Here is an 18785-nt window from a genome sequence, read left to right as displayed (position 1 = left end):
AAATGTACAAAACTATAAAAAGAACATATTTCTTCATTGAAGTCAGGTACTAGTATAGAGCTTGATTGTCATTTTACAAGCATTGAGCCCAATGTCCTGCAAATCTTCACTAGTCCAAGTAAAGATGTCTACTGAAATAGGCCCAAGGCTAGTTAGTTTTCTTCATTATAAAATATGAAAGCATATTTACATGAGAACAAACTCTTAAATTTTTGGTAAGGTAATTAAGTAGCAGCGATTTGTTTCTTCCAAAAAATGATGTTTAAAATAGGTGTGTGTTCTTCGTTGTCACTGTTATGCATCTAAATAATACAGAATTAACATTCTTCAATAAACTCAAAACACTGTTTTCTTCATTGCTGAGAAAACCCCCTGTAAGATTGCTTCTTGCACAAACCATAAATCCATAATGTCAGAACCTTCCAAAGTATTTTTGTTTCCAAGATGAATGGAAAACAATCTAATTGTGCTGAAACAGCCATCTGACTAATAACAAATAAAAGAATAATCTTTTCAACATTATTCCAAATACAACAGTTCTTCATTGAAAAATATTAGTTCATCAAATCTTCTACAATTTTTGTTTCCTGGTTTAGTGACCAACAGTTCTGAAAGTCCTTCACAAGATAAAATCCTGCCATATTCATGCATCAAACAGTTATATATAATATATTAATGCTGACAAAGTAAATAGAAGGCTTATGAACAGGGAGCGCAGAACTGGCACCACTTTAACAGAAGGAGAAGAAATGCTAAACGAAACTTGTACTTGAGACGCAATTAGAGCTGACAGTGGCACATGTGATGCTAATGTTGGACTGTCTGAATTTATCAGTGACTCTATCTTTTCTGCTTCCTTATTGCAGGCTTCAATCTAAGGGGAAAAAGAAAAGGTTATTATTTCTCTTCCTGCCATGGAAGAAGACATCCTCACTGGTTTTGCACAGGTTAACAAGCAGAAAGTAAAAAAACTGATCAACAGCTCCAGGATGATAATAATGCAATACATAGCCAAAATCGTCCTTCTATTGCTTGTAACTGCTCCTAAGGAAATACTCTTGAGAACTCTGAGCTGCATTGGTTGGTTTACCTTTAGAGTTTAGTAGTGTGAACATTAAGTTTTTGTTTGCTAGAATGAACTAGCTATGACACAGCAAGCTGGGCAGCTTATCAGAACGTTACTTCCTTTTTAAGGTTGCAACAGCATTTTGGGATCTCCCAGCACATTTTACTGTAAGTTGGAAAGGAATATTAAATCCAGAATGGTTTCAGGATAGTATTAACAGATCCTCTTTGGTATGAAGTACTGCTTGACATCAAGATGCTCACTATGTATTAATATGATCAGTATGTATGATGTGCTTCAGCCTAATATCACATATGCTTGAATCTACTTTTAACCGTGACACCAGAGACAACCATTTCATATGCAAGTATACATTTAACATGCAATTAATATTGATTTAAGAGGCCAGTAAGTGTATTTTATTTTCATCAGTTTATATTTTCTGTTATTTTAGCCATAGAAAGTTGAGAGTTCTGCATTTATTGATTTTACAACAAAAATCATACTACTTTACCCTTGGCCTTCTTTCACCTCTCCCCTCTAATTACCCACACTCAAAAGCCTCTTATGAGAAAAGCAGAATTTTCAAGACACATTTTACCATCCATAATAGCAGATACTCAGATTTGGGTCACTCAGATTCAGTACACAGAAAAATGCACAATTTAAAACCTCCTATACTGAAAAACAGTGAAGTGTACAGACATAAAAATGAAGTCCATGCTGGGTGAACAAAATACCATGGTCTACCTGCAGTGGTTTGGGGTTCTGATCCACAGGAATGATGAGAATCACAATTTCGGATTCTATGCTTAAGTATCCAAACACATCGCACTGTGGCACTGAGACATGCAGGCGGATTTTTTCAAGTATGTCAAGTACTGTTATAGGCTTTTTATTTGTTACCTGGAACAAAACAAATTACTTCATGCGTGATGTGATAGTATGGAAGATTACATTTCTCCTCTTCAGTTTTAATAACTTGATGTCATGCCAGAAAATTTGTTTCAGCCATTAAATGACTCAGTTCTAATCTCTAGCAAAAACCCTAAATAATGCAATGATTCTAAAAATACCCCAAACCTAAACCCAAACCAAACCCCTCCAAACCCATAAAGAAGTGAAAGGAAGAAGGGGAAAATGTATTTACTTCTTAAATTAACCATGGTTTTGGTATGTATTATTCTCCACCTTCACAGTGTGTATATATATCACGTACCTCAAAACAGTGTAAATGGTGTCTGTTAAAGCCGCCTGTACTCCCATGTTGGGAAACAAGAGGCAGAGCAGCCCTACCAGCTGGCATTTCTTTACCATCACAGAACCCATTCCAAGAGCCACCAGAAATGAAGAGATATGACATTGTAAAGTTATATATATGTCTATATATATGGGAACATGTGACATTTCAAGATCACTACATAAGTACTGAGTAAACACAGTTTCTTCTTATAATTCTCATCTCTGTTGTGCTGTCTGTATCTGGCAAACACTTTGATGGTCGATGCTCAGTCTGTTCAAGGAATGCCAACACCTTAAAGATTCTTCACCTTTTTTCCAGGTCATTTCTGGATATGTTGAACAGTGTACACATCAACACAAATACTTGTGACTTCTGGTCCTTCTGTTGTGTTCTGTTTTCTAGCTTCAGCTGCAAGAATTCCATTCTTCTTACCCTACTGTGTTTCTTTTAAGACCACTGGTACAGGACCTTCACAAATGGCAAACTGGGAAATCCGATTAGACTACATGAATCAAATTTGCAAGGTGTCACGCAACACGTTTTTTACCACATCTCTGAAGGATTTGTGTGTCACAGCCCCATTAAAATGTAGTCTGACATATTGATTGATTAGCAATCCCTGTTCAAACAATCTTAAAACAGAAGCACAGTGTCGAACTTAGATTTTAATGTCTTAGATTAGAAATCTAGTAGATCATATTATCATTTTAGCAATCTCTATTTTTTTTTTTCTCTGTATTGATGCTGTATTTTGTTTCCTGCTATCTTTACAAAAAAGGCCAGAAAAGGGGGGTATGTATGGGTGGTGGGAGGGAAGGGAAAAAAAGTCAGATTTATGTAACTATGTAACTCTGCAGTAATTGAAGCAGGTTTTTTCTCTCCTGAACCACCTGTCTGAACTAAAATAGGCATACAATGCTACTCCTTGCCTCCTTGGTTTGGTTAAACTGTATGCTAGCATTTCTAGCAGTGATTTCATCTATCTAAAACTTAAAGCATCTCCAGTACAATGGACGTATATGCTATATGTGTACGTACACTGTCAAAAGCAAGAGCTGCACACCAGTCCTATAGCTTTATTGATGAAATCAGAGGAGATAATGTTATTAACATTAATTTAATGTAGATGAAATATGTATCAAATCTAGTCAAATACACAGCTGAGCATTCTCTATGGTATTATTAGGAGATATTAGCTGGCCGGAGTAACAAAGGCACAGAGCTTCTAACTCTCTATGCTCAGGCTAGTGCCACACAAGGCAGTCTCCAGGTGGCTGTGACCAGTTAAAGATGGTCTCTCGGGGCTTACTGGACGACCTCTGAATGAAGTTTCCAAAGGAGAAAGCTTCAGTCGAACTTCTGTAATTTCCAGTATGTGCCAAGAGAATGCCGATTTCAATGTTTGAGAGATCACATATTTTAAATGTGAAGAGATGTGTATGTTTATATATATGAGTTCTGATAACTTAAAGACTGTATTGTGGTGTTAGGTGAGCAAGAGAAGAGAAAGTCAGCAAGACTGCCCTGCCTCCCCTCCTTGAACTAGAGTCCAGCAGCATTCAGCTTGTGGAAACTACACGCCTGGGGTGTTAAAAAGTCGGCTGAACAAGCTGATCTAACTGGAGTTAACCTTGCTCTGAGCAGGCGGATGGACTAGATGATCACCAGGGATCATGCTCAAGTTAAATTTTTCAGTGTTTTGACAATTATCTCTATTTCTAAACATACAAACAAATTAATGTAATTTTATACTGTTTTGGTGAAATTCTTTCTTGATATTTAAAAACCATAAATTGTGCAGATGAAAGCATGAATTGTTTTGCTTCACTAAGCATGATTGTCATATTATTCTATTTTGTTGTGATCTCATGCCAAAAACCCAAGAATTCTGCTCTGTTCTATATACTGAAGCATAATAGCAGGGGCCAGTGAAGTACAATCCTTTCATACACCACATGAGGAGTCTGCTGTGTAGCATATTGTATTCACTAATCAACATGAAAAGATCCATCTTACGCTGGCGGTTTTCAAAAAGCAGCAATGAAGGATGCTGGTGCCTAACTTAGGGAGGTGTTAAATTAAAATCCAACATTTTAGCTGATGAGCAACAAAATGAGTGGCAGCTATGTAGATAACCTAAAGAGTGTAAAACAATCCCACAGACAATGTCAAAACTACGTTACCTACATTAGGAAATAGTGAGGTAGCAGAATAATCTTAACAGGAAGGTCTTAAATAACAAATATACACCTTATTTTACAACCACGAGATAGATGCATTTCCCATCTCATTTGTCTTTACTACTACAAGTCATTTAAATTGCAAACCTGAATGGGCTCATCTGTGCCTACTCTGTTTTGCTTTGCATTCTAAGTCAATTTCTATACCTCACACTGGGAAATAAAGGAAAGTATGAACAGTATAAAGAAAAAAAAACCAACCCCAACAAGCCACACACTACCTACTGAAAAATAACTGGTTTTATAATGTGTTAACTCTCCAGGAGAGAGTATACAGTAACTAGACTTTTCCATGTACCATTTAACATAAGGCATGATAAACTGTTTACCCTTGCGAAAGTATCCAGCTTGTCTTTGTCATATAAGATTCTCAGCATTCCAGCACACAGTGGACAGCAGGCTCCTATGTGAATGAACAAAAATATCGGGGGGTGGGGGGGAGGAAGCAAACAGACTTTTCACTTTCAAGTAAGCAGAGGTCAATAATTAAATGTTAACTGAGAATGAAAATAGCAAAACTACCAAAGCAAAGTAAATGTTTCAATTTGATAGCAGAATTGCACTATTTCTAAGATTTTTTTAATGTTGAAGGCATAATACAAAAACAGTCACCTTTCAACACACAATTACTACCATCAATATGCAGCAACAGGATGAATTTTCATTTGTTTAAACATGATACATTACTGTGAGCTAAGAACCACAGGCACTTGGTGTACAAGACAAGGATTTATACGGATGCATGCATGTGCAGCTACAGAAATGATGCAAGATCTGAAATACGTAGGACATGACAGAAACAACTAAGCACATTGCAAGCATTAATTTATGCAATGATACCATGTTGGAGATTAGAATTTTTATAAAATAAGGAGGGAAAAACATCTTGTCTGACAGATTTAACACAAAAGTGTGTCATTTCTTCTACTGTCTTTTCTCACCACCTCAGAAACCAAAGGGCTAATATTTCAACTTTCTATGACTATGTATTTGATTTACCCCCCCAACTATTACTATAAAGCAATTTTTATGCTATTAAACATAATACCAAACCACAAAGATCCCTTTTCAAACCGGTAAATGAGAAAAATGCATAAATCTTTTCAAAACCTAAGCTTTCTTTGCTCTGTATATTATGTGTTGATTAGTTACTGTTTCATAAAGGAAGTATTTGTGATAACAATTAAAAAAAACAGTTCAGAAAAGCACAACTGCAGAACTATTCATACTGTTCCTCTTTCACAGTACTGTAAATACATATGGTATCTTACTCTGTCTTCTAATTAAATATCATCTTAGTTCTTCTGGGAACTGTACTTTGATGACAGTTTGGCATTCCAATGTGGTATCTGTGCTGCCACTTCTTAAAAATTACTCATTTAATTCCCAGTGACATTCTTCCCTAGACACTACATACATCATTTGTTTTCCCCAAACCAGTCCTACGGGTACAGCTGCAAGTTTCTAGACTGAAGGAGCATGACTCCTAAAGCCGAAGCCTTTCCCCTTCAGAATTACTTGGCTGAGTCCTAATACTGGCTTGTTCTAGCTGTAAGTGAAGATCGCTATTTTATCTTCTCTCTTAGAAGTCTCAAAGACATTATGGAACATAATATTTTAAAGCGTAAGTTTTGTTCCAAATAATGCATCTATTTTTACACATAGCCTGGAGACTCCTACCTGCAGTAAACTTCAACAACAAATTAACATACCTGGCGCAATAACCGGTTTGCAGCCAGTAGCAGAAAGCTGGGGACATTTAACAAAAGCACACTCTGTATGAAAACTGTAGTCTGAGAGAACTCCTACAGCCTGACAGTGTCCATAATAGTCAACAGCTACACGGTCAGAATAGGCAGCACAGACACTGCTGTAGGTTTCGCCGTTATGTCCACATACAGGTTCCACTGATTTGCAAAATGGCTGAAATACACAGAAATGTTTCAAAGCTCAATTTACTCATGCTACAGAAACTTCAGAGTAATTTTAACATTAGGAAAAACAAAGTTAATGGGAATTCGCTGCTAATATGTCTGCTAAACATTCAAAAAAGTAGGAAATCTAGTGCAAATAATCTGCCAGTTTATGAATGGGTAATAAATGCAAAGAATAAGTACTTAAAGAAGGTGACAGAAAAATGTAAGTTGGAATCTGAGAAACGTACAGTAAGACATGTTTTGGGAAACAACAATTTTTGTTCTGTGTTAATGCTTAAATAAAATGACCATGTCATCTACATTCACTTACTTAAGTTAATAAAAGATTATTATAATTCTAATATGCAATAGTGTATTTTATTAAAATGAACTTACCAATGAAACATTCATATTTTAACGTCTTATTAATAACTTACTTATTCCTTCTTCTCTGCGTGTTTTTGTGTTCTTAAAATCTAGTGTGCGCATGTATTTCTAACACATTATTTGAGAAGCTAATTTTACTTCAAAAGAATAAAATCCAAGACACCTGTCAAAATATTTCTTGTTGAGACCTTTACATCTAAAAAATACATTTATTATGTCTATTTTCTCTCAGAAAAACATATCTAGCATGTCATTTGATTCACACACATGTAAAAATCTAAGAAAATAGTCATATAGTTTCTTCCCCTCCTGCCTGTGCACATATATTAGTTCAACACATTCAGAAGGTCGAATGCCAATAAACTTAAGCTTTTAAACATGGACAGAAGCAAATGGATTGCTGACTCTTTGCAGACAAGTTATGACTAGTACTTTTGTCCAAAGCCTTATGACACAACTCATTCTGTAATTTCTTGCTAAGGTCTAAATATTTTGTTAAACTAACTAATATTTCAGTAAGTCACTATAGCTATTACAATTACTGTGTATCCTCTAAAATAGCAAGACAATTACAGTTTCTATGTTACACACCTAAGCTAACAACAAAACAGAGAGAGGACAAGTAACTGTGAGCACTTCAAATACTTTCATATCTTGCAGTCATCTTTCCTATAAAAGCAAGAGCGAAAACTTAAAGCTACCGGTGTCAAAAACTTTGTGAACATGATTACAACTAGACATACAGCTGCTGGAGAAAAAACACAGCCATGCAACATTCCTTTGATTCTTACTGTTCAAGGGCTGAACATTCTCTGAGTATCTCATGTGGTATCTGATGTGCAATGAGAAGAATTATCTGTACTTAACGAGGTTGCTGAAAAAGGGCAAGAAAAAGAAGGTATAAAGACAGAAAGGCAGAAACTAAAAGTGGGTTAAAAGAGCAATAGCATTTATAATACAGAAAAAGCCTGAGAAAATGTCCTGTACTTATAAGAATATCTATCAGTTGAGACCAAGAGAATGTCTCAAATTAATCTCCATAATTTGAGAAAAACCTGGAGACACACAGCCTATCAATAGTAAGGCCAGCAACTTTGAGAAGAGTAGTTTCTAACTTTTTATGTAAAGTGACAGAAATAGCTGTCTATTAACACTGTAGGAAGTGGTGGGATGGAAGAAGTATATCTAATCCTAATCTTTCTCAGGGATTAATATGAAGACTAATCCAATCCAGACTAAACAAAGTATTACAGATGGCTTAGTTTCCAAGAAAACTTAGGTGTAAATAGATCCTGAACAATGAACTTGATAAACCTGGGACACAATCACACATAATGCTAAAGACTTTCTATGACTAGGCATCAGAACTGCTCTAATTACTGCTAACATACCTCAGTGCAAGCTTTAGTAGTGAAAAATACAGGAAGACTTAATATAAATATCAGAGTATTATTCCTGAGAAAAATTAAGCAAAGATTGTGATTGATTCTGAGACAACTGTTAACTAAAGCAAAGAAACACCTGACAAAATTCTGAATATAATTTTGTAAGAGTATTTTTTATACTAGTCAAGGTTAAACTTCTAAAGTATTTCTTTCAATGAAAACATTTTGTAAGATATAAACCCCAGACTATTGCGAAGTTGAACATTAAAGAAAGATTTGATATTTTTTGCTAGAACCACTTCCTACCTGGCACGGTCCTCGGTATGCTAAAGTTTTTCCTTTTTGGTACAAAGTGCACAAATTATTGTATTCCACATTGTCTGTGTCACAAACAGGATCCCGTGTCTGGTCACAATTTAACTGCCTTGGCACACATTCATGCTGGCTACATTCGAACTTTCCAAAACTAGTCAGGCAAACTTGTTTCTTTGGTATGCACCTGCATAAAGTAATAATAATTTTATATTATGTTATAGGTTTGGATTTCTTTTTTAAGTCTCAAAACATTCAGGGAAAATATTTTCATTGAAATCTTCTCCAGTGATTTAGAGCTAACTATGGTTCAGCAAAGCTGCAGGAAATACAAATGATAAAACATTCTGAATAGCCAATGTCAGGTCTCACCACAATCCTGGAAATGGTTCATGCCATGATTAGTCAATGAATGTGAACACAACTACAGTTTCCACTAAAATTTAACTTTGACCAAGTATTTTTGAAAAAGGCTTGGATAAACTTCTTACCTACTCCCAAGTTTTATTCTGTAAATGCATATTTAAGGAAAACTACAGAAAACGTGAGAACACTGAATTGCAAGAGAAAGACATTATATTGCAGAGGTCCGGCCTCACACTGCCCTGAGAAGGTAGTGAAAACAAGACTTACAAGATTATATGCTTTCAGTTACAAATATTAATTGGATTCTAGCTTTATAGGTTCAGTATATTATATCACATCCAATCTTGGGGATGACTGCAAACAAACGGAAAAATCTAGTATTAACACCATTTTCTTTTTTGGCATGTCATCCCTCTCAAGCCTTCACAGATAAGAGCAATGAACAGCAGAAATTCTTTCCCCTTAGTCTTATCTGCAAAACATTTGCCATGTACACTGCAGGACGTCCCTCTGCTAGAGAAATGCCAGCCAATAGAGTTTGATGAATAGGCTGATTAAATGTCAAATGGCTTTTTTAACAATCTCCTTCTCTTGTATATGACAACAGTGCTACCACCGGATTATTTCCTCTGCACGCTGCTGGCCTATGTATTACACATATTCCTTTTATATTACGAAAGACTCAGAAATTCTGAGATTTAAACACTTTACAACAAGTGGAATGTAAGATCTTAAATAGATTCTAAGTGTTTCAGAGATGCTTTAAAATGAGCATGTTTAGTTTACGCTATGTTATCAGACTGAGCTAGTAAATGTGTACAGTCCCCTGTTGAACTACAAAATGAGGTTCTAAGCATAATGGTATTCTGCAACTGAAAAACCTCTCTGTTAACTTCCAAATTAAAAAAGATGAGACATCTATATCCACAATGCAGCTTTCAAATTCCAATTTTCAATGCCATAACAGCTACTAGAGCTATAAAACTACAGTGCTTTTGCTGCAGTTTTCTGCATCGAAGAATTTAAAATGCAGAAAAAGGGAAAAAGATTGCTACAATTGGTTTTCATGAAAGCACAGTATTACACAACTTCTTATGGTGGCTTTCTTTCAAAACAGAAAAATGTACAAATTCAAAGGAGACTGCAGTATTGCACAACAATGAGAAAATTGAAGACAGAGACCAAGATTATGAGCCACAGACTTTGATTTCTCTAAGAAAGGTCAGATTTTCTTTTCTCCAAGTACATTAGGAGACACTAGTGCAGAGCATTTTGTTTTAATATGTCTATACAGATTTTGCTTTTTCTGACATTAAAACCCCAGATGTTATCCAGACATAGTTTTCAAAAGGTATCAATCTAATTAAAAGAAACTCAAGTGTCCCAGAATGATAGGTATTTTCCTATTTTAGAGATAAGAAGCATGTATTATTGACTGAATAAGCAAGACTGACTCCAAGTCAGGTGTGGGTTTTTTGTTTTAAACTGTTAGAATGTGTGAACCAAAGGAGTAAAAAGATACAGCCATTTCAACAAAATTTGATTCTCCCACTTTTGAAAAGATACATCAATTATCTTTTGCTAAAACTGGTATCTGCATAATGAATTAAAATGATATAGCACTACAGAAATGGAACCAAGAACTAGCAGTCATTACAGTCCATTACTATGATAAATATAAAGTAGCTACTTCAAACAGTTATTTTTATTGGAGTATCCCAAAAATAGAACGTTACTGCAATATACAACACATTGAACGAAAAAGTAAATCTGCTTTACAAGTAGAAGATACCAAAGAAAAGATTAAAAACATTCTGCTTTTACCTCTGGTTTTTATTACAAGGGTTAGGGTTACAAGGATCCTTGGAAATACATGATCCAAACTCAAATTGATTGTCTTGGAGCCCAACACAACGAGCTATACATGCACTTGGATATGTGCGTCCATTCTGACCACATACTGGTACAAACTGATCTACGCAGTTACACGGTAAACCTGCAAAAGCAACACATAAAACAGGAATTTCATTCACACTTACTTTCTATGAAAGAAGATACACAAAGGGTCACTATGACATCTTTTCCTTCTAGCAAAAGGAAAGATGTGCTGTATCTTCAGCCAGTTTCTCCCTCCTGTAATTTAGCAATGCTGTAGCACATATACGCTTGTAAGTAGTGGGAAGGGAAGACTGTGTAGTGGAAAGGGAAGTCTGTGCCCTGCCTCCTTGATGATTCTACTCAGCTTTCTCCATTTTCTCCCTAAATTCCTTATCTCTTGTCCTGAGTGGCAGTACCTTGTCTCTATCTACTTTTAGATACTACCTGAAGTTTTATTTTTCAGTACTGTTTTTTTTTTTAGATGCGTGTTTTTTCTGCAGTGCAGGTTGGACATGAGACAAACAAACAGTTAAAAGAATGTAGTAAGTTATCAGGTATTTCCCATTAATACTGCAGATATAATTTAGAAGCTAATCCTTGCTCTAAGATTATTAAGCTTACAGTTTCCATAGTTTGGAAAGTTACCTGTAAACTTCCGACGTTCATCTTCTGAACTGTGCTCAGTTAGACACTGACGTGTAGAACATATCAAGTTTCCAGCAAAACATGAACAGACATTACAATCTATATTAAAGGATGTTCCATGGCCTTAAAATAAAAGAAATTAAGTAAAAGTGCATATAGTAAATGCAAATATACCAGAACACTATATACTCATATGTATTACATAGATATAACATTTTCATTATTAACTGTCCATGGGGTTTCCCTTATTCAGTTTATTTTACCACTACACTTTTTTTTTTAATTTCAAGTTTTACTTTATTCATTTAAAGTTTGTTCTCTGGTGTTTTTGATTAAATGAGCAAGCACTTTATCCTTTCAAAGCTTGTGAGTCAGGTTTTCTCTTCCTTTTTTAAGAACAATTTAAAGCTGCAAAAAGAAATACACTCAGAAAACAAAAAATGGTAGATAAATTCTGGCTAGCAAGCTCCATATTTTTTTAAGGCAAAGCTTTTGTAAAGATACATTCATCTCCTAAATTAATTTGATGTGAGACTGCTGAACTTTCAACCATAGTCTCATACATTATGCAGAACTCTGTGGTAGTGCTCATTTCTTCCCTTTGTGTGTACTTTTTGTCAAGAGGTAAAGAGTGCCAAGGCTTCATTCCAGTCTTCGTTGTTTTGCAATATCCATTAAAGTCGTCATTTCAGCCTCAACAAGCAGTACGAGTTATAATGCAGCTTTGTCCAAAGCAGGGAACAAGAAAGATTGTAGCAAAGCTGAACAGAAACCCAGATCTAGATTCAGCTCAAGACACGCACAAATACAGAGAGGTCTGTGTTCAACCATTGGCTTTCGGAAAGGAGCTCTTAATAATGCAACTAACACAACCACAGCTGCTTTTTAAGGATGGAGCAAACTGCCCAATTTCGCCTTTTATAAGTCGGTAACATTAACTTCTGACACTCTTCATTCAGATCCTCTGAGTCTTTATGTGTACCTCAAAATTCACTGTTATTAAGTTCTAATACTTACTTTTTCTCTGTCCTCCAACAATGCATGATTTTTGGAGGTCAACACAATGCATTTCCATGCAGTTTTCTAGCAATCCACTGTGTCCACAGGTGCAAATCTTGTAACAACCAACATCACCAGCTGAGGATGGTACCTGAATAAGTGTACCTTGACGGACAATAAAATCTGAGGCTTCTCCCAGTTTGCAACCTAAGTACAATGAGAAATTTTAACTCATATTTAGTAAATACTGTGACAAGCACCACTACCAAAAATAACTACTATTCTTAGACTTGTGAAAAAGATAAGGTGTTCCTAAAGCAGCCTTGCTCTTGCCCGTTAGACAAATTCACTCATTTCATAGAGGCAAGATGTAGCAGAAATAGAAGATAATTGCTTGAGACAATGTTCTGAAGTACATGTGAAAATGTCACTTTTGAAAGAAAGACTGGTAATTCCAACAATTCTGAAGTAATTTCATTTCCCACAGTTCTGTAGTAGTATGACGCATATGCGATATAACAAATACCACATATGCTTCACCCTCTCCAATACAGAATCTGAATTAAAGGGTCTCACAAGCAAACCCCAGCCATTTCTCTTCTCTCATGTATTTTATTGTGTCTTTCTTCCCTACTTGTATGTCTTATGTGAACACTGACAGACACTTATAAGGTAGACATGAAGAGAGGAGAAAGTGAGAAAAAGCAGGAAAAGTAGGTTAAAGAAACAAAAAAAAGACTAAAAAGAAAAATTGTTTTAAAAATTGCGAGGAAAAAGATTATGAAAGAAATAGTAGATTAAAATTACCCTAGAAGTGATGAACTACAACAAATTCCCCAAAGCTTTCAACCAAAGATTGAATTCAAACATAAAAGTCACCCTCCAACCTTTGAGGGAAGTAAACTGCCTCTTCAAAAGCTCTGAGTGAGCTTGTTTTCAGATCATTTTGAATTACTTTTTCAGCAAGTGAAGACAATACAACTGCTATAGTAATAATGCTTTTTCTAATAAAGATATTATGTTTCAGTGGGCAACAAAAACACAAATACATTGAGAAATGAAAAGGGCAAATAGGTAGGCTACAGCTTTTGAAAACACTTGATAATTGTGATAATCGTTCCTTTGGGATATCAGCAAAACTCACATTAAAACTTTCAACAAAATTTAGGTAACATATGTTTATCAATCAGCAAAACTTGGGTAAATAAAAATCCAAAACACTCCTTACCTGGCACACACAAATACGGAAGACACAGTTCTCCAGACTGACATCCTTTTCTATTTACTTCACATAACTGATTAGCTGCACATGGATTCGGATTACATGGATGCGTAACATCTTCTACAATGTTACCTAAAGAACTTGGGCCTGAAAAGAGAGTATACAGCATCTATATGGACTTAAATGAGGTTTATTTTTCTTCAGTGAAGTATGGCATTTCTTATATTCAGTAAAATAGCATTTTTACCAATTCTGTTGAATATTTTTTCTACCACTTTCAAAACGACCTTGCTACATACACCCAATACAAGAAGGAAGAAACTAATGAGCTATGGCAATTAGAATTTCCTCTACTACTTTAAAAGAAGTAACAACAATTATTAAAAGCAACTGCAAGCATTTAAAGTATCTTGGTTTCTAATTTTGTTTCATAGGTATGTTGGTACTTACTCAGGTATGTATCCAGTGGGATACAATTCTCCAAGTCATCTGTTGGAGATAAGAGCTCACAAATACTTTCAGCTGAGTGGCCTTCAGGGAATTTATTATGATCTCCACATTTCTTCAGTATTTCCACACAATCTGATCTTCAGATAAATAAAGAAACATAACTTCATGAATACTACTTGAATCCACAACTTTCCCCTTCTGCCTCACAAAGTTTATATATATATAAAATATATATACACACATATATATATTTATATATACACATAACATTTTACATACAGGGGAGGAACAAATTTGTGACACAGAGACAGGAACTAATGCTTATACTACTTTTCTTCTACTTTGGGCTTGGTGATCTTTATTATCTATGGCATCATATGCATTTATCTTTCAAGACTAAACATTTCCTTGATTTACTGATGTCTAATATGGGTTGAACTCTATCTCACTACCTGTACTAATTATTAACTGGCTTTTTTCTACCCAATCACTTACTTTCAAAATTTATTTAAAAGTACCCCAAAAACCAAACTTCATTTTTTTCAGACCTTTCTGTCAACTGAGAATCATCAGTAGGTCCCAAAACCAAAACAGACGGTAAGCTTTACACATACCACAGAGTCAAATACCCACCAACAATAAATCAACTTTACAATGGAAGCAAATACATCCGTCTCATTAACTGGCAAGCATCTTCTATTTACAGTGATGGAGATTCAAGCAATGTCAACTAAGCAAGCTCATATTCTGCTTGTGTTTGCCTTGCCATGTTTTCTTAACATAAGTCAAACACAGTCCTACTTCTCATTAATATCCTTAGCAGAACCTCAAAATTGTTTTTCCCCCACAGTACTTACTTGCAGATAATACTTCCTCTAGATTTGCTGTGGCAAGGTTTAATCTGCAGTGAGCAGGCAATTGCCTTCCACATTTCTGGTTGGCATTTTTTAATATCAAGCACAGGAATATTTATAAATGGCATCTTAATACTCCCTTTTTCCCATAGCTTCATGTCATTCATGGCTCCCTGGTCTGACTGTGTATTGCAGCTCCTAAAAAGTTCTGTTGGTCTTAAAAGAAGATGTTAAGATATGGCATGTATACAAGAAAAAGAAAATACCACACATTCTACCTTTCACTATATTAGTTCTGCAACCCTTATATGGCTTGCTTTTTGTGGCATAAAGGAAATAAATCCCTTCCACAGTGAAGTAAGATCAAAATCAACTTGAATTCTGTCTTTAAGGAAAATAAGCTCTTTAAAACTCAAGGCTGAAACTCCCTTCTCACTATACCTCTTAAATCAAACATTACTTAAATTTTTCTTACCTGAAGAAAGTTCATTTAATAGCAAGTATCTTACATATACTGAATATTTGTGCAAATGTTTCCTGGTGAATCACTAACATAAGGTGGTTTATCATTTATATTTGCCGAGGCTGTATCTATCACATATGTGATTCTGCTACTCGTGTAACACTCATGTCACTGTGTACTATTTCAAATAGAAGCCAGAGATCTCTAATAGCTAACAATTTTTTTTAAACTCAAACTATTTAATTTGTAACCTTGTAATTACTAATTCAGATATCACTTTTAAATCATCCATTTTACCCAACAGAGTATAAAACCACAGAAATATCTATGAAAGAAAAGGAATTTTGAAGAAGAGTAACATGTAAATTTAACAAGCATTTTAACCTTATTTATAATACACAACATTCCACCAATCATGGCTTACTTGTTTATACAGTACAACAGGGAAACATGCTGCTAATACATGATGACATTTTACAAGTTCAAGGGTTAGCTTTTATTCTTGTAAGTTTTGTTATGTCTGTTGTCAAATACATTTCCAAAAGTTTATTCTAAAGGAGAGCTATTTATTTTCAAAGTATTTAAAAAACAATATTTGCAGAAAGACAGCTACATATGATCTCAAAATATGCCTGAAAAACATTTTATTTCATGTTTTAAATCAAAGCACAGGTATTCCTTTATAAAATATTCAGTGTCTCTCTCCTACCTGTTATTAAAATTAGTGCAGTAAGTAAGATTTCTACAGCCCAGCTGACAAGGTTCTCGTACATCTGCTAAACAGGTCAACATGGAAACTTCAACTGCATTATACTCACAAAAGCGATCAAATTCTTGCCAGCTCTGTGAATTGCCCCAGCTCGTGCTATAAAGTTTAGTGCAGAGCTCCCTGGGGGAAAAAAAAAGCAGACAAAGAAAATAAAATTAAAAGAACAGGAGCCATTCAGATAGAGCAAAGCCTATTGTTTCTTAGCTGATTACAACAGCCTGTGCTCAGTGTAGAATATTGTGTTAGCACCCCCAAAATCTGCAAGGGAACAGGGTTCTTTATTTGCTCTATAAAGCAAGATTTGGGCAAAGACCTGATGCAAGACAAATTCTGAAGCATTTTCACAACTGGAAATGAGGGTAGGGAAACACTGACCTACATGTGGAAGAATTTGCTTTAGAACAGCAATGGAGCTTAGCTCCATCAAGACCTGTTGAAGGTGGAGGATGCACAGTGACTCCTGGGTGAACAGATCTTGAACTTTCAAGAAAACATTGCCAAAGTGGATCCTGAGGGAGAGGCATTGTTTTACAGCCTTCTATAAGTCCATCGACAATTTCAAGCTCTGTTTTCATTGACATTAGAATTCTTTTACAAGCAGCCTGACATGCATAGTCTTCTGCTCTATCACAGCAATACAAACCTGTTGAAAAATTAAAAATAGTTAATGATCGAGCATATGATAACAATCAAGATGCATGACATAATAGCCCTCACGGAAAAAAAAATGCTATAAGGAGGTTTCCCCCAACTAATCTCAAATAACATTGCTGCTTCTAAATGCAAAGCGAATCAACTCTGGAAAAAACCAGCACCAATATGCAGAATTAAAAAAAAGTATATATCAATAATGCACCTACAACCAAGAGTTACCATTATTTGAATTCATATAATTGCAATTACAATACAGAAACACATTAATACAATTTATACAACAGACTAATACAGTAACACATTTTATACAAAAAGTGTATACAATTCTCAAACATGTTCAGTATTTTTTATAACTTTTAGTACAGAAGGATTTCTTTACACTTACTATCTGTAGGATTTCTCATTGGGTATGACTGTGTATAGTTGTTCACACAGTGTATAAGCTGAGGGCTAATAGATGCACAGTAATTCTCAACTGCTTTAATTTGTGAAGGACCAGGAGAAGAGTCTGTCCGAAAAATTGCTTGACAATATTCCCGACAGTTTGTATGATGTCCTGCATAACTGCAACAGACTGACCCCACTGGGGAAACAAACAACAAACAACAGAAAATCTATGGGTTCCTACACAGAGAAATGAAGAAACAAGCATGTCTGTATCACACATGATGATCAAGGTATTATAACCTCTGTCTATGGAATGACTGGGAATATCTGTAACTGGACAAATTGTATTTGTTTGTTTGGCTGGAGAAAAAAGTCCCTAAAGCTGTCTTGAACTCAAGTTCACTAATTTCATTTTATATAGACAGACAACAGGCAACAAAAGACTTGCGAGATTTCACCTATGCACTTAGCACTCATTAAATAAATGAAGTAGAAGTTAAAAATGAGCTTCTAAGCAATTATCAAAATAGGACAGAAAAAAACAAATACAGATACACAAATTAAAAACTGATATAAACTATATGAACAGCCCAATCCCCATATCACTTGAGCAAGGAAATTTATGCATGTGGTTTGTTCTATGGAACTGAATCCATGTTATTTGCGTATATGTACATCCACAGAATTTCTTACATTTTAGAGAAAAAAGGATAGAACGATATAGAAGAAAAACAAAAAGACAAACTATTCATTACATACTTACTTTCATTTCTGTTAATACAACTAAAGAGAGCATTCTGAAATCAAAACAAAAATAGTGTTATAAGCCAGAAAACTTCAAATAAATATTTAAGTATCCAGTAATTTCTTAGAATGAGCTAATAACTTTATTATTATTTGTTCCAATTAGTGTTTTGGATTAAAACAAAAATGCTATACAAAACCACTGAAAGTAGGAAATTAAAAGATCAGGGGCGATCTGAGTTCTGTGTGCACTTGTAGTAAAATTGTTAAATATTCAAGCAAGTGGATAGGAAGACTTTCCTGGACTAACTTACAAACAGCACACTACAACAGAATGTCCCAAAATGTTGTTTTGGTTTTTTTTTTTCTTTTTAATTACAACAACTTCAAAGGGGGGGAAGGGGGGACGGGACAAAAAAACCAGAACAAAAAAAAACAAACCAAAACCCCACAAAAACTCTGCACAGCTGCACACATGCAAATAGAAAATCTCAACAAACTTACTCAACAACAATGCATCTTAAAAGCCAAATGATACTATCAACTCCTTCAAACTGTAGCCAAGAAGTACAGTTAGGGGATATCCACCATGTTAAATGACAGAAGAAGGGAAATACATACACCTGCTGTTTTGATACAGTTGGGTTGGAAGAGCCCGTCAAAGGTCATCTAGTCCAACTCCCCTGCAATGACCAGGAATATCTTCATCTAGATCAGGTTGCTCAGAACCACATTCAGCCTGGTCTAGAATGTCTCCAGGGATGGCGCATCTACCACCTTTCTGGGCGACCTGTACCAGGTTTCA

General features: G+C 35.2%; 1 protein-coding gene across 1 annotated transcript in view; it reads right to left on the bottom strand.

Moving 5' to 3' along the window:
- Positions 1 to 595: 595 nt before the first annotated feature.
- The window catches only part of RECK (reversion-inducing-cysteine-rich protein with kazal motifs), a 42753-nt gene continuing 24563 nt past the window's right edge, over positions 596 to 18785 (bottom strand). The window contains exons 6-20 of the mRNA XM_010017394.1: positions 18000 to 18033; positions 17235 to 17432; positions 16571 to 16838; positions 16136 to 16315; positions 14967 to 15179; positions 14110 to 14246; positions 13666 to 13806; positions 12456 to 12644; positions 11439 to 11561; positions 10740 to 10911; positions 8544 to 8736; positions 6262 to 6472; positions 4879 to 4952; positions 1817 to 1972; positions 596 to 874 (exon numbers count right to left, since the gene is read on the bottom strand). Coding sequence (XP_010015696.1) covers positions 659 to 874; positions 1817 to 1972; positions 4879 to 4952; positions 6262 to 6472; positions 8544 to 8736; positions 10740 to 10911; positions 11439 to 11561; positions 12456 to 12644; positions 13666 to 13806; positions 14110 to 14246; positions 14967 to 15179; positions 16136 to 16315; positions 16571 to 16838; positions 17235 to 17432; positions 18000 to 18033 — 2505 coding nt within the window. The 3' untranslated portion in view covers positions 596 to 658. The remainder of the gene's footprint in view (positions 875 to 1816; positions 1973 to 4878; positions 4953 to 6261; positions 6473 to 8543; positions 8737 to 10739; positions 10912 to 11438; positions 11562 to 12455; positions 12645 to 13665; positions 13807 to 14109; positions 14247 to 14966; positions 15180 to 16135; positions 16316 to 16570; positions 16839 to 17234; positions 17433 to 17999; positions 18034 to 18785) is intronic.

This window comes from Nestor notabilis, unplaced genomic scaffold (assembly GCF_000696875.1).
Source record: "Nestor notabilis isolate BGI_N333 unplaced genomic scaffold, ASM69687v1 scaffold21516, whole genome shotgun sequence".
Lineage (NCBI taxonomy): Eukaryota > Metazoa > Chordata > Aves > Psittaciformes > Psittacidae > Nestor > Nestor notabilis.
The sequence above is the reverse complement of the archived record's forward strand: the minus strand, read 5'-3'. Positions and strand labels throughout refer to the sequence as shown.